This window comes from Mercenaria mercenaria, chromosome 5, assembly GCF_021730395.1.
Source record: "Mercenaria mercenaria strain notata chromosome 5, MADL_Memer_1, whole genome shotgun sequence".
Classification (NCBI taxonomy): domain Eukaryota; kingdom Metazoa; phylum Mollusca; class Bivalvia; order Venerida; family Veneridae; genus Mercenaria; species Mercenaria mercenaria.
Genome location: NC_069365.1, coordinates 82,822,987 through 82,840,100, shown reverse-complemented (window position 1 = coordinate 82,840,100; position 17,114 = coordinate 82,822,987). Strand labels below are relative to the sequence as shown.

At 33.5% G+C, this 17,114-nt stretch overlaps 1 protein-coding gene across 1 annotated transcript in view; it reads left to right on the top strand.

Moving 5' to 3' along the window:
• LOC123557780 (protocadherin Fat 3-like) overlaps positions 1 to 17,114 on the top strand; it is a 28,807-nt gene that overhangs the window by 1,448 nt on the left and 10,245 nt on the right. The window contains exons 2-5 of the mRNA XM_045349467.2: positions 9,378 to 9,555; positions 13,844 to 14,005; positions 15,333 to 15,476; positions 16,193 to 16,315. Of these exons, the coding sequence (XP_045205402.2) occupies positions 9,378 to 9,555; positions 13,844 to 14,005; positions 15,333 to 15,476; positions 16,193 to 16,315 (607 nt within the window). The remainder of the gene's footprint in view (positions 1 to 9,377; positions 9,556 to 13,843; positions 14,006 to 15,332; positions 15,477 to 16,192; positions 16,316 to 17,114) is intronic.

Genomic DNA, 17,114 nt, shown 5'->3' with positions numbered 1-17,114 from the left:
AGTTTACATTGTCTGTAGGATTTATTTGCAACCTTTTTTGAACGGCTTGTTGCATTATTAATTGGTTTCACAATAGTTCGACAGTACGGTAAATGATCCGTCTTCTATGTTTTAAGACAGCTCATATTATCAAGTTCTCCAATACTGTAAAAACCTGACCATTTAAGGCAAACATTTTCTTTTCTCACCTGAAAAATATATGATTTCATAAAAAGGATCAAACAGTTTTATAACCTTTCTATTTTGTTCCTTTACTGACAATATTTCTAGACTAAAATGTACTGAGATGTTTAAAACTCTTAAAAACTCAGTTTATGTGTTCCACATATGTTGAGCATATTGGCATTTCCAAAAAACAATGTGCTTGCCTTTCTACATTCATAGCATAGACTTGAATTGATTAATTTTACCTTTAATAGATATTTACTAGTTGGAACAAGATGATGAATATACAAAATGTATTTGTACTGAAACTACTCAGTTTTGAGTCTATGCTAATTTGGATACTTTCATTTTAAAGCAAAACACCTTCCCATTTGGCTTTATGTTTTATTCGAAATTCGAATCTTTTTGGCTGCAAATGTAATTGTTCAAGGAGTCCTTTTCTAACCCTGCATAAAGGCCTAGAAGTGCCTCCCCCCCCCCCCCCCCTCGCACCCCGCAAATCCAATATACAACCCCCATCTTATCTGCTGCTTATCAGCGATTATGTTACTGTAACTGATTAGGGAGCAACAGGCACAGAAGAGGTCCCAACTAGACCATGAAGATGTGTGCAGTGGAGTTGAAAGGAATTAATTTTCTTTCAGTGAATGTGTAATTATAATAATAATTATTATTATTAGTTTGATATTACATAGATAATAATAATTATTAATTTAATTGTATAATAATAATAAATAATATTATTAATAATAATAATAATAATAATAATTACAGATGGAATAATAAAAGATACAGGAATTAAACTTAAAAAATAAGCATGATGATAAAACACAGGTGTAGTGAAAACTCACTTAGTTCTTTGTGTTGACAAACAATATTTTCCGATATCATAATTATTATGAAAGGGGCCATATTGATAAAGGCGATCCTTCCATTATATTAATATAGAATACTTACAAAAAGAATGGGAAAATGGTTTTCTCGTATTCATGCATTCACCATTATTTGAATATAATACTGCTGGGTAAAATCAAATTATTGTGTTCCATCTGTTCTGAATTTTAATTTCAGTAAGTTGCCATTAGTGTATTTTTTCGTGTTTTACTTTATAACACTGAAATGCACATTTGCCACCGTTTTCAATTTTAGACAAATATTATTAACAGTATTCTTCAAGCTTTAGATGAGTGAAATAGAAAAAGTGGACACTTCACAGGTCGCTCAACACGACAAAAACGAAAATGTTGCAGGCTCGGTTTGACTGAGTCTGTTCATGGACGGTAGTGGAAATAGTCCACGCCCTCTAGCCCCGGGTTGAGCAGAACTCAACATTTACACATGCTAAAAGTACAAAAAGGCGGTGAACATGGAACCTTCAATGATACACGGGTTGTGGCGTTTTTCTGAAATATCGCTATTCTCCAAAAAAAACAAAAACTTGTTTATTTCCTAAAGTATTATTTCTCTATAAGTTTCTCCATTTTTTTATTATTGTGGAAATAAGTTTCTAATTATTTTATTATTGAGTTTGATCAGCAAATATTTTTCTTTACATAGAAATGGCAAAAAATTTTTTTTTAAAAATAATCATAGGTATAACTTTAAAAGTTATCAACATTTATTAAATAAAGTACACCGTTTCCTCTTCTCACTAACTGATACACTTGTAAGGTAGACAGAAATCCCTTGGCCCACTGCCAAGATCTAGGCCTTTCAATAAAGATCTATTTGGACAGCTGTTTTTTCTCTAGAAATTTAACGTCTTTAACTTAAACAAGGAATTTTAGGTCTTTAACAGGCACTTTAAGGTAGATATACATTGCAGGATACTGTTTTCTCTACACTGTACTTTTATTTCTTTGTATTTTTTTTTTCAAATGTTTTTTTTTTTAATAATATACAATTTTCAATTCATTTGATTTTATGCCACACTGATTCGAAATAAAGTGTCCAGAACTTCAAAAATCGCCAAAGTTACCAGTAAACAGTGAGTTTCTTTCTATTAGCAACAATCATATTACTCGGTTTAAGAGATAGTTTATAGCTCGACTATTTGATTTTTTTTTTGAGTCGGCTAAAGGCTGAAAGCCTTTTGACGAGTCCTTGCTATCCAACGATTCTCTAAATGGACCAAATAACACAGTGAAGGGATGTAGTTCCATTAGATTTCTCAAACTTCAAACAGTTCACTGCATGAATGAAGTTAAGTTGTGTCAATTCCCTTTGCTATGACCAATATACGATGTAATCTGTCATATTTATGACTTGTAATTGTGCAATTCTCGAATGTAACTCATTAAGCATAAATGTGCATTTTAAGAATTGCGCAGGCTTACAAAGCTTTGGTAACATCCAGCGAAAGACAAAAAATAGTTCCACAGGGCTCCAGATAAGATGCGTATTAGCGTAAATTACGTATAGAAATAATGCAAATACGCATGTCTAATAACTTTTAAAATGATTTCTAAGCGTATAAAAACGTATATAAAATTACAGAAACGCACACAATGCTTTTTTAAAAACAAAATCTGAATCGTCTGGATGTGTTAGGTAACATAGCCGATCAGCCTTAATTCTCCCACATTGAACGTAAACACGCATCGTATGATTTCTATAAACTTTGCGTGGGTTGGACTTTGCAGTCAGTAAACGGATAAATTATCGGAAGAAGAAGCTCTTACTGGTTTGTTTAGTTACTACTGATATTGAAAATATTTTTAATTCTTATTTTTCGAGAAATAAACAAATCGGCGAAACATTAAATTGTATTTTCTTGTAGTTTTTGAAATCGAAAGTAGATCGTCTATGTTTGGCTGCTTTCACGAAACGAAATAACTTTTTTATGAAAAGATTTAAATAAGAGGTAATTTAACCGTAAACTTCAATGTCAGATACTGCCAATTGCTGCTAAATGTCTTCGTATCATCACAATTTGTAAAATATATTGTTCAAACTGGAGAAAAGTGTAATCGTATCCGGATATAATATTTTGGGTAAATATCGAGCTGTGTTATGAAATTTTAAGAAAAAAACTAAAACCAAACTGAAACTGGTAGACTATACTGTCAGTACATCAATCATTAGCCGACTCAGGCCATTCAGGCCTTTGATTTCAAATAGTATCTCCAGCTTTTGTTTTCACCTTTTCGCCGGCGTCAGCGTTAAAAAACGTCAGCTAGTTAGCAGGTTTCTTAGAAACTGAACTGGACTGAATGCTTCCTACCTCAACACAAGTAAATGTGTTTGGCATTATGAGGTGATTTCACAGAGCAGATTTCAAAACACTGGCCTACATTTTGTCAAAATTTCAGTTACACATATGCGTTTTGCAGTGTCCTATTAAGCTATTGTTTGACAACTAAATAGAAAAAAATCCAAGAAAGCAGTCGATTGCAAAAAAAAAAACAATAACAAAACTAGTTTCCCTGAAACAACAACAACAACAACAAAAACACTCTAAACCATTCAGCCAACTGCAAAGATATCTCATGGCCCAAAAGACATTCATGCAAGCATCCAATCGAAAAGAAAAACAACACGTCCCTGTGTTCGTTACAGCTAGGTGATGAAGGCGTAATGCAGCGTCATCTAGCGAAACTTCATTACGCTTCATGTAGCTAATGAAGTCACGTCTTTGCTTTCAAAGCGTTGACGGTAAACAGCTTGTATTTCGCATCCATTTTTTCGTCACATTTAAACAATAAAATATATACTTGTAATTCATAAAAGGAGTGGATATAAGTACTGCCTACTTTAGATATATTTTCTGATATATTCTTTTCCATCAAAGCTAGAATGAACGCATTAGAGCATAATAAGATTTTGCCAGCATTTGGCCGTATTCATATTTAACAGTCAGATGAAATGTATTTCTGCGCAGATTGACATCATAAAGATGCAGTCTAAACCATAGAATGTGTTGCTGACTTGCTGTATCAGTAACTAACGCCAAATGCGCTGCCCCCAACAATGGTCGTACGCGTTTCTTCTCTTGTTTACTCCCATTTTAAAACTCGGCGTCGATTCAGATTTTGTAGACAACCGTGAATGTTTAAGAATCGCGTGTAACCTATGCGATTCTTTGTTTTTAGGAATCATATTTATGATTTTGGTAAGTATCAGTCGGTATGTTTTTATCTAATTTCTCGAAGAATTTACTAGTATAGCAGCTTGGAAAGCTTGACACTACGTTCGTACTCATACGTACTCCAACTGTGTCCGTACTCAATATTACTCGAATGTAAAGTTACTATTCTTGAAAACTGTGCTCGAATCCACCATATTGTGAAGTGATATGAACAATTATTGGTAATTTAATGTTTGTAATAACGAGAGATAAAAAGATCGTTTAAAGGGAATTCCTATAGTTTTTTATGCGCATCTTTCTGCACAGCCGACACTTTCTATGGAAAACTGAAGTGAAGTAAACATGTGATAGACGATCTTAAATATGAGGAATCTTGAATGAAATAACATTTTTGATAAGTTTTATCATTTATTAAATGTTGATACTGGTTTATGTTGTATTGACAAGTATCATGCCTGAAAGGTATCTTTCCATTTTTGTGGTTGTGTTTTCGCATCGCATTTTAGTACCAAGACAGTGTTGTTCATATAATGTAAGACAATTGACTTAGTACTGATAAGACAATATCTCCTTTCAGATTATTTAATATTCAATTATAGAAAAAAATACGAAATTTTAAAACTTTTTTTTAACTTCTAGCAGATATACATGTAATCAATTTGGTCAGGTTCGCGCCATTTTTCATTCGAACAGGTGTTGTATTCAAGCGGTCTTAACATAAAATTAGCCTGGTGACCCATACATTTTTTAGCCATTTTTATGCTCACAATACAATTACTTACACACAAGAAAAACAGGAAAAAATTCTATGAAATAGTTTTTTCAAAATTTAAAAAAAAATATTCTTCACTATGGGTATTTTTCATTGAAAAAGGTTCAATATGAAACAATATTTTTTTTTATTTGTACCCATTATTGAAAGGATATAGTATTATAAATATGACTATGATATCAATTAAGTATATAATAAAATCTGTAAAAAGAATTAACCTTATTGTGCTGTCTTGATGTATAGTTTGCTTGAAATTTATAAAAAAGCAGAAAATTATGAAAATGTTAAAAAAATCGCTAGCAGTTTCAGCAACAGTGGGTGTATATTCAAAACAATTCTTCACAAAAACAAGCCAGGTGACCCATTGTTTTTATTTGTTCATTGTTTTCAGCACAAATTTTTCTATCATATAGATCTATGTGAATTTGAAAAAAATTCTATGAAAGGAAAAAAACTATAGGAATTCAATCAATAAAATGCAAAACACAGGAAATAACCAGTTTATCTGTAGGCAATAAAACTAATGTTCTCTGACAATAATTAGGCCACATGTCAAGTCTACAGGGATTTTATGGACTCTTATTAGACTGGACCAGACAGGATCTTGTAAATTGGGGATTAAAAAGTCTGGTATTTGGTGGGGGGGGGGGGGGGGGGCACTTATATAGAAGATTTTCTTTGCCTTTAAAAACCTTCAGGATGTGCTTTTGATAGTGTTGTTTATTTCTGGGCCCTGGATACGGATATTTAAAACATGTTTACCGTTACAACAACAGAATGGTAAATAAAAATGTACCGGATCCGTCAAGTCATCACATATGAAAACAATACATTCAGAACTTCGGTCTCGGTCACAAACAATTCCGCGGGCTTCTGCAGACCCTTAGAAAATAGCCTCTTGTCTTATTCTCCCAGTCAAAAATTACCCTCACCTATCATGTCGGGCCGAATGACCCACTGAGTGATTGGGGCGTTCGCACGTAAATCGAGCGATCATAGGTTTGTTGTACGGTGCAGTCACTCCGTCCTTGACTAATATTTTTCAAACGGACAGTTGTAAGTTACTGTAGAAAAAGAGATTAGTGCTTGTAAAAAATAACATGTTGACGAAAACGGGCGTAAAACCCCAAAGCAATAATTATTCCTGACTAATTTTAAGTCGGTCGAAATATGCACAGACGTAAAAAATGTACGGACATGAAATAAATTAGTTATTGCACGTATTCTTTTGATAACCATTATGTTGGGTCTTCGGCTTTTCAGTTGTCACGGCGGTCTGCTTACACAACCTGTCTTTATAGTCTTATATGTCTTTATTTTATTGATGACTTAGAGCTGTTTTTGCAACAGGATGTAAACTGTGGTCTTAAAATTAACGATATTGTTTTAATACTGTTTCTTTTTGCAGATGATATGGTTATCCTTGAAAATTCAGTTAGAGAAATTAACGAAAGTTTAAAATTGTTGAATGTATATTGTAAAAAATGGAGTTTAGAAGTTAATGTAGAAAAGACTAAAGTAATGATGTTTCGAAAACGAGGTGGAATATTACATAGTGAGGAATTTTTGTATAATGGTACTTGAAGTTGTAAATGATTTTATTTACCTTGGTACAGTTTTAACTATACAGGAAACCTTGCATTAAATCAAGAACATTTAGTTGGCAAGGCCTTGAAAGCATTAAATACTTTATTATATCATTGTTCTAAGTATAAACTTAAACCAAAATTACTTTGTCAGCTGTTTGATTCCTTTGTAGGGTTTATTTTAAATTATGCATCAGAAATTTGGGGTTGTAGTAAATCTAAAGAAATAGAAAGAATTCATCTTAAATTTTGCAAGAAAATACTTTAACTTCAGAATGAATACCTCTAATGCAGCTGTTTATGGCGAACTTGCTCGTTACCCTCTCTACATTTCGAGATATGTTAATATTATGAAATATTGGTTTAAAATATTGAATACTGACAATATTGTTCTTAACGAAGTGTATAAAATAGCATAACTATTGATTGTATTAATGGAAAACGTAATTGGGTGACAGATGTAAAAAAACTTTTATTCGATTATGGATTCAATTATGTCTGGAAATATCCTCAAAGTGTTTCTTGTGACATGTTTATAATGTTATTTAAACAAAGTCTGGTTGACAGTTTCATTCAAAGATGGCATGTTATAAGCAAACTAGTTCTGTGTTAAATCTTTACAATAATATAAAACCAGTATTTAAATGTGAAACGTATCTAGATATTTTACCATGTAACTTAAGACATTTCCTTAGCAGAATCCGAATTTCTTCACACTCACTACGAATAAATACTGGTAGATATGGTATAAACAGAATAGAAAGAAATTAGCGTTGTTGTACTTATTGCAAGACACGTGATATTGAAGATGAATTTCATTTTATAATTAAGTGTCCATGTTATTGTGATATAAGAAAAAATACATTAAAAGTTATTATTATACAAGACCGAGTATGCAAAAATTTAATGATATGTTAATGTCTGATAATAGATCAATATTACTTAACTTGGCGAAATATATTAAACTAGCTCTTACTCATAGAATATCCTTGTTACACAATTAATTACATTCCATCCTCTGTTTTGCTTTCTTTTCATCTTTTGTTATTTAGATGCAGCAACGGTTACTATTTGATACTGTATTACTTTCATAATCATAGTGACATAGGAATTGATTGTAAATTTGAATTTGTATGTATTTATGATGATGTACATTGTACAAGTCGAAATAAAATATTCTTCTTCTTCTTCTTCTTTTTCATAGTTTCTAGCCAGCATGCACTCTCCGGAAGAAATTGACAACTTTTCCACTTCATGGCGGGCTGTAGTTAGTCGGTCTCGAACTAAAATCTCCGGATTGCGGGAAAATCGTATTTAACTATTTATGAAAAAGTTGAATGGGCTTCAACCAAATAAGAACAATTATTTAATGTTGTAACTAGCTGTAAAATAAAGGCTGCAAATAAATCCTACAAACAGACAATGTGAACAAGGAATTTGATAATTTTATTTCATTCAACTACAACAACAACAACAACAACAAAAAAAGTCTATGGATGAGAGAACGAGCAGTAAAATGTCTTCTATGAAGTATCATTTTTTCCCTTATGTTTTTGTGTGTGTAACATGCATTCAGGTATACAAGTGTGACAAAAATAAAATCGGGAAAAAACTGCAAAATTGCATACAAAATTAGAATACGATTAAATGAAAGCTTTATTGTGTGTTTTTTTTTGTGAAATTAACTTATATATTCCCTTGAAGTACAAAGTTCTTTTTGATATTTTGATGCACAAAATCTGCGCGCGAAGATGGGGGGAGGGCGAAATTAAAGACAACACAGTGAGGAGACCTCCGTATTTGTTTTCTGAGAGAAATGAATTTAAATGCTATTTTTAATATTTTTTTAAAAAATCTTTGGGACAGTTCACACACACACACCATTTAGTCCTTTCGCTCCAAAACAATAATTTGGCATGTTTTTTTTTTTTCCAGAAAATACCATTCCTTCGACGAATAGTCGGAGTACATGTTTGAAAATGAATGTTTCTCATTGCAGAGTTGGTGCAGCCGTTCTGCGCTTGCGCGGAATTATTATCAAATGGAACGCACGGCAAAAATACTCATATTTTTGCATGTCCGCACGCATTTAGGGTATAATGTGCACAATATACTGATTAAAGGTTAGGGTTAGAATCACCATGGTTACAAAATATATACATTTAAGGTATTTTTGTTCAAATTTAGTTAATCCGGTATATACCGGAGTCTGTAATATATCACGGGCGCACCAACTCTGTATTTAGTCACAGCCTTTGAAAATTACATCACCGCATGCAGATCTACTAAAACCCGTGACGGTCATAATGTTCGTGACGGTTTTATCACGTCACGGCAATGTTACGGATAATCACGGGTCGCCACGGGTTATTCTTTTACCGTTATGAATTTTAACGGGCCTGTTATATCAAGTGAAAAATAATTGCTTTTTAATTGAATCAACGCCCTGAAACTATTCTATCGCCGTAAAAACGGCAACGTCACAACTATTTATGGCAAGTTTAAAACGTGATTTTTTGACGCCATTTGCGTAAAAAATGTGCATTTGACCTTTTTGATAACTGTACATTGGGTGTAGATCAGCTTTTGCTAATTAAACATCCTATCAAGGATTCAACTTGTTTTTGAAATTTCCGCTCATTACGCCTTCTTTACCTTAACATTGCAAGTATCAGTATGCATATTTTATGGATTTTAGAACCATCTTTTGAGGAAATAAATAATAATGATTTGACAAATTAGAATCTTTCTTTTTGCAATTTATCAGGCCCCAGTGATAAACAATTTGCCGAACGCCACAACCATCCTTGAAGATACGTCAACAGCCGTTCGGCTTTACATTCTAGACGTTACCGACGCCGACGGCGATGCTATTACGTGTTCATTTGGAGCTGGGACTACTCCTGGGACCGGACAGACGAGATTCAGTCTTAGATATGAATCAAGTAACAGGATTTTTTCATACTATTTTACATGTCTAATCTTTTATTTACAAAGCATTTCTGCTTAACGTAAATTCATGCACAGTATGCCGCTACTGTGTATTTAGCTGTAGAAAAGAGTCGGACTCAAAAGACACCTTATCGTAACATGTTAAGACCTCTATACAGTCAAATGGTCCAATTGTTGAGGTACATCATAATTTTGATAATAGCTAGAACTTTTTAAAATTTTTTCTTCCTTTCTTATACCCCCTTCACATCTACGATTTTTCTTACGATTTGTGACGGATTCCACAAAATCGTAAAAGTTCACCGATTCCCCACATTTACGAACTATTTAAGAGCTGTGTACGATCAAATTGCGATTTATTCCGAGTAATTACGATGCATTTACGACTAAAATTACCGATTTGTTCCGAGTAATTACGAATCAATACGATCGTTTTACGAGCTATTTACGAGTTATTTACGAGCTGTTGCGAGTGAATTACGGATTATTATGATTCACAAAAGGCTTTACGAGTACATAAGGATTTGTTTACGAGTTGTTACAAGTAGTTACGTGTTAGATACGAGTATTTACGAATATCATGTTTTTGCAATTCAAATTTGCATTCTTCTTGTTGACTACCTCCTTTTTAGGTGGCATTGTTGCAGATATGATTGAGGTTTCACTCCTTTGACGTATTGACAGCAACTGAAAGGAACTGTTCGATTCGGTAGCTATTATGCCTCTCATAAATCGTAAAGCATACGTATTTTATCGTAAAGTACTCGTAAAGTACTCGTAAAGTGCCCGTAACATATCGTAAACCCCTCGTGCCGCATCGTGAAAGAAAACAAAGTCTTTAAGATACGTTTACGAGCGCTTACGAGTGGTTTACATGTTGTTTACGATACTTACGACTTGTTACGAGCTCTTTACGAGCTCTTTCCGAGCTATTCACCGATTATTCAAATCGCGGACGATCGTTGGAAATTTTTGACATGTCAAAAATATTACCTCAACGTTCACGATAGCTTGCGATCTTTTGCGAGTGGTGCCGAGCTATTAACGACTACCGACGAGCTATTTACGACTGCCTGCGACTGCCTACGAGTTGGCAAATCGTAAGGAATCGTAAGAAAAAATCGTAGGTGTGAAGGGGGTATTAATCAGCATAGCTCTGGCATAAATTTCTTCATAGATTTCCAAGTGTTTTTGAAATTTTCGAAATTTTTATTGAGTGTTGCTGTTTCTTTTTCTATATTAAAATTGACTACGGAACGTAACTTTTGGCTCCTATTACTATAGGAGAACCGTCAAGCATTTTGCATTGATAAATATACGTTTTGAAATTAGATCAGAACAAGGTTTATTTTTTGCTGTTGACGAATCATCTTTTTTCGGTATCCGAATATCATTATATGAGCCGCACCATGAGAAAACCATCATAGTGGGTTTGCGACCAGCATGGATCCAGATCAGCCTGCGCATCCACTCAGTCTGGTCTGGGTCCATGCTGTTCGCTAACGGTTTCTCTAATTACAATAGGCTTTGACAGCGAACAGCATGGATCCTGGCCAGACTGCGCAGATGCGCAGGCTGGTCTGGATCCATGCTGGTCGCAAACCAACTATGTCGGTTTTCTCATGGCGCGGCTCATTATCTTTATTGAAGGTAAAAAATGGATACGTTGTTGGTTTCAAGAGCTAATATATAAGACATTTAGAGGTATTACATTTCCAGAATATGTGTTCGATTTTTCCGTTTTCCTGATTTCAAAAAGAGCACAACGGACTGACTATGTTTGTATTTTATCTTATACAACAGATCGTTCATTCCTAAAACCTGTGTAGAATTCGAACTTGAATTCATTGTATCTTTGTGTTTTTCGTGATTTTAAAAGGTAATTCGTAGACAAGTTTCCATTCATTTTCATCAAACTTCAAATATAATTTTTCTATCCATTTTTCCTGACTTGTTGGCTGTGATAATGTCATACATTATTTTAGACCCTGTTATTTTTTATTATAAATTTAATGTATGTTGGCAACTTTGGCAACATTAGCACATATGTCATATATGGTAAAACCATAGTTTTTCAAGAAGTGTTTAATTGTAGTTTGCATTCCTTGAAAAACTACGTAGTTTGTTCGAAGGTTGTAGTTTTTCATTGAATTCGTTTATTGATAATAAGAACCCTTCAATATTTAAAAGATCTATGTAATTTACTCCAGCATTAAACCACGATTTTAGAAAAAAAAAAAACACGCTTTTGTACCTATTAAAAATTATTGTTGTTTACCAATAGAGTTTGCATCAATTGGAATTGACCCGGTAAGTGTAGAAAAGGCGGTAAAAGTGTCTTTCCAAAATATGATATTTGTTTCTTTTACTAGCTAATCAATGTCATGTTTCCCACAATGAAATAGTTTCCACATTTGAGCCGCACCATGAGAAAACCAACATAGTGGCTTTCCGACCAGCATGGATCGAGACCAGCCTGCGCATCCGCGCAGTCTGGTCAGGATCCATGCTGTTCGCTAACAGTTTCTCTAATTCCAAAAGGCTTTGAAGGCGAACAGCATGGATCCTGACCAGACTGCGCGGATGCACAGGCTGGTCTGGATCCATGCTGGTCGCAAAGCCACTATGTTGGTTTTCTCATGGCGCGGCTCAAATAGTTTCCGTATTTCATCTTTTTTCTTCAATAATGTTTATCCAACTCGCGTCGCCTGTTATTCGTCTTAACCATGTTGTTTTTAATGCCATTATGAAAGCAGTATTATTAATCGTTTCTAAACCTCCCTCTAGATAGTACGGTGCCCCTAAAGTGACATGTTACACACTTTTTTTCCAATTAGGTAATGTGAGACTTTTTTTATTTCGTTTAAACGAAATGATTTCGTTTAAACGAAATGATTTCGTTTAAACGAAATAACTTATTTCGTTTAAACGAAATGATTTCGTTTAAACGAAATGATTATTTCGTTTAAACGAAATGATTTCGTTTAAACGAAATAAGTTATTTCGTTTAAACGAAATGATTTCGTCTAAACGAAATGATTTCGTTTAAACGAAATAATTATTTCGTTGAAACGAAATGATTTCGTTTAAACGAAATGATTATTTCGTTTAAACGAAATGATTTCGTTTAAACGAAATAAGTTACTTCGTTTAAACGAAATGATTTCGTCTAAACGAAATGATTTCGTTTAAACGAAATAACTATTTCGTTGAAACGAAATGATTTCGTTTAAACGAAATAACTTATTTCGTTTAAACGAAATCATTTCGTTTAAACGAAATCATTTCGTTTAAACGAAATAAAAAAAGTCTCACATTACCTAATTGGAAAAAATGTGTGTAACATGTCACTTTAGGGGCACCGTAAGATAGTCCTTAACAATGACATTATTTTTTATTTTGACACTTCCCTGCTAGATGAAATCAAATCATAACGGTTTGTTAATTACACCTTCAGATGGGGTAGGTAATGCAATAAAAAGGTGATTAAACATAGTAATTAATAATGTTTTTATTACTGCTATTTTACCAATAGGATATTACAATTTGAAGTCTTTCCAGTTTTTCCTTATAATTTAATTCTATTATATTACTAGTATTCAGATCTAACTGAAACTTTTTTGCCTAACATCTTAAAGCTATGCTGATTCAAATAGCTAGAAAATGATAAGTCTCTTTCAATTTTTCAACAAGAATAAACGTGTGCTTGCCTTGGTGATAATAAAACAATATTTTATAATGATTTTAATGATTTGTTTTCTGAAAGAATATAATGTATATTATATTTCAAGAATTATGACAAAGTGAAAAGTTCCAACATTTCAACAATTTTCTTAATATGACCTTCAATCAGCTGTCGAATTATAAGGATACATGATACAGGGTTGACATACCAATACGTACGGTTTTATTTGTAAAGTGCAATTGTCCCGTGTATAAGGGAAAATTCCTCCAAATGTGTTTGTTCAATAAACAAATGGTATTGTTTAAACAGTTGTACACAAATAAATGAAGCCTATTGTATTGAGGTGTGCACAGTTTTCTGCTGTTTTCAATTAAGTTAGGACGAACCAGTTCGTGATTTGTCCTATACGTAACCATACCATTAACATCTGAAAAAAAAACAGACAAAAATCTTTTCTAAAGGTTGAGTAATTTCGCCGGCAGAGGAGTTGAAGTTTAAGCGAAAAAGTATAAAAAAAACTACTCAAGTTGAAAATCTTTGAAATAGCTATACATGTGAAAAATCCATCCTCTAGATACAGACATTTTTATCAACAGCAACATGGGCTATCTACACGGTAGCAGGAGGCGTCTATGATTACAATAGTCAACCGACTTATTCTCTAGAGATAGACTGTGAAGCCAATGGGGACAAGGACACATCAACATATGCGGTACAGCTTGCCGAGAATCAGGTCCCTGTCATACAAAACGTACCAGGTATTATTTATTAAGTGTATGCTTTTTCACCAGCAAGTATTTTTTTTGTGGTGGCATGATTTTTTCACGACCAATAGTTTTACCCCTTTCTGAGATATTAACAAAATTTCTGAAATCTATTTCAGTTTGTTTTCTACAAAAGATCAATAGTGCTAGGTAGATGCTATTCATTAACTTGAAATATACTTGCTTGACATTTCAAGTTACTAACTTAGCTCTTACCCTGCTAAATTTCTGTAATGAATTCGCCAATCTTTCAATTTATACATCACCATTAAGTGTTAAAAGGGGTGTTTACCAAAAATATACTGACTGGATGGCGAACAGTGTAGATTATGATCAGACTGCACGAATGTGCAGATTGAGTATGATCTACAATGGTCGCAGAGGCAGATTCAGTCTAGTTCAGCATGATAAGGGTTATTATATTGCCCTTTTTATCCGCGAAATTTGAACGTCTGTCCGTCTATCAAAGGCCAACAATATTAACAAAAGTTAATTTCCTGGCTCTTAGTAAAGTTACATAGTGAATACATTTACCTTCATATCTATAGATTCTACGCTGTTTGTAGGGACTTGAACACAAATTGCCATAAATCAATATGACCTACCTTAGGCTCTTAAGCTAGTGCAGGTTTCAAGCCTTATCTAAAATATATACTTGCATTTCCATGTACAGTATGTCCCTATTTCAGGGGCTCAACCTCGGTCGAAAAGCTCCCAGACATTGTCAAAATTAGTGAAAGTTAAAATAAATATTTGAATCATACTTTTCCTCAGAAGTCAAAAACTAGAGCTATCAAGATACCCTATCTTGGCTGGATTCATATATCTACACATTTAGGAAGGGAATGTGTATATTTTTTTGCCATATGGACCAAAACATGGTGATATATATTTTCATAGCGAACGCAGCCCTATCATATTTGCATGACCCCTAGGGCTTACCTAGGGCTACACAAGTTACCTTACATTTGTCTAGACGTATACATTTATTTATACTATGGTAGCAAGGTACTCGGAATTTCGACTTAGTATCTCGAAATTTCGAATTAGTAACTCGAAAAGAGCATCCGGAATCTTTGTTATCATTCATTGAAAACTTTTTAACATTCCGAGAAGTATCCGAAATCTTTGTCTATGTCACCATGAAATCTTTTTTACGTGACATCACGAAGATTATTATTCGGTATATTTGTCACCATTTTTTAAAACACCAATGTCACCATGAAAACTTTTATCACCCTGAAGAGTATCCGAAAGATTTGTAATCATTTTTTCTTTTGAAAGCAATAAATGAATCCGTTTTTATTACATTTTTTTTCAGATAGCGTAAACGTGTCAACTTTAACGGCGGCTATAGGGGATAACGTGTTTACAGTGATTGCTGACGACACAGAAAATGACCAAATCACCTTTTCGATATCTTGTAGTCCTGCAACACCAACATGTCCATTTGAAATATTCGATTGTAAGCATCTTTAAATATGTATTTATACAGTTTGTATGATTGCTGTATTACTATTTATAGTGAAACAGATTCTTTTGCGAAAGGTACACAAGGTTATCGAAATATGAAGTTTGATATCTAAAGCTGGTTTGTTTTGGGGAATATCAATGAAGTACAAGTTAAAATTGGTTTTATTGGGGAAATGTCTGTGAAATACAAATAAAAATGGTTTGATTTGGGACATATCTATGAAATACAAGTAAAAATGGATTGATTTGGGAAATATCAATGAGATACAAGTAAAAACCTGGTTTGATTTGGGAAACATTAATGATATACTAGTTAAAACTGGTTTGATTCAGGAAACATGAATGAAATACAGGATATTTATCAAATATGTTGGATAAATGTATAGGTTTGGTTAAATTCGAATACTTATATATCACCTTGTTATCCTCATAACGTCTGTCAGAGGTCTCTTTACCACAAACACTAAAGCTATTTAAACTTCCATCTTACTTCTTTACAAGATTTTTTCCGACATTTGGAGTTTATTTCAAAGTTTGTAGATCTACTTCATTCTTTTCAAAGACCTCCTTAAATATAGCAACAGACTTGTCTTAAATTGTATTAAAGTCAGGAGAAGAGTTCTAGATCTACTTTCTGATTTCTTTTAAGAATTAGAATATATCTAAACCTGACAACTTGTGTAATCAACGCTTCTGCATGATTTTTAGCTGGTGCAATACAACTGAATGCTGATATTTCAAACTTCAATATACCTGGATATGACGTCACAGTTAGTGTTTCTGACAGCAGAGGAAGTGGAATAGATGAAATTCTTACAATACTCTTTACTGGTGAGAGTGTAGAGCTAGAAACCTTATTGTCATTTATCATACCTTTCTTTGCCTACAATGATAAAATCCGATTTCACGAGAAAGAGATATTTTGACTATCAAAAACATTTTCAACCTTTTTGACACGTGATCAAGCGAAAGTGACTGTCAGGTCACGTGACTGAGCTGATATTTTTAATATCATATAAGGGCAATTAACTGCTTCAATATTTTAGCCATAAAATTGCCTCCCTTGTACATATATAGTAGTGACGTCACTACTCAATGTATACACAGCCGTGCTAAAGAGGAAACTGTTAAATTTAATAATTAAAAAAACAACAAACATGTTAAACTTTTTTATGTACTAAATTTTGATCGGTATAATAAAATAAACATCATATGGCAGCGTTTGTGACATCGATATTGTCACCCCTCGAAACAGAATGTCACCACTCGGCTTTCGCCTCGGTGACATTCTGCCCTCGGGTTGACAACATCAGTGTCACACACGCTGCCATATGATATTCATATGATATCTTAGTGTTGGAGACAGTTTTGAAATTGTATTCGACCATGTGTTACTTCCCCTTATATGTACAGTACAAGGCCATAGGAACAGGAGGTGGGGCACCCCCAATAATTTGACCGATTATGGTAATTACCTTAGCAATTTTTTCGCCAGCGAGTAGATTAACATTTTAGCTGTGACATAAAGTTTCGTAATTGTTTTTAGATGGGCTAAGCACGCACCGTACTAAGTATGCAGCTTAGCATAGTAGCGCTTAGCCCATTCTAAATTAAAAAAGGGGGTGGGGGC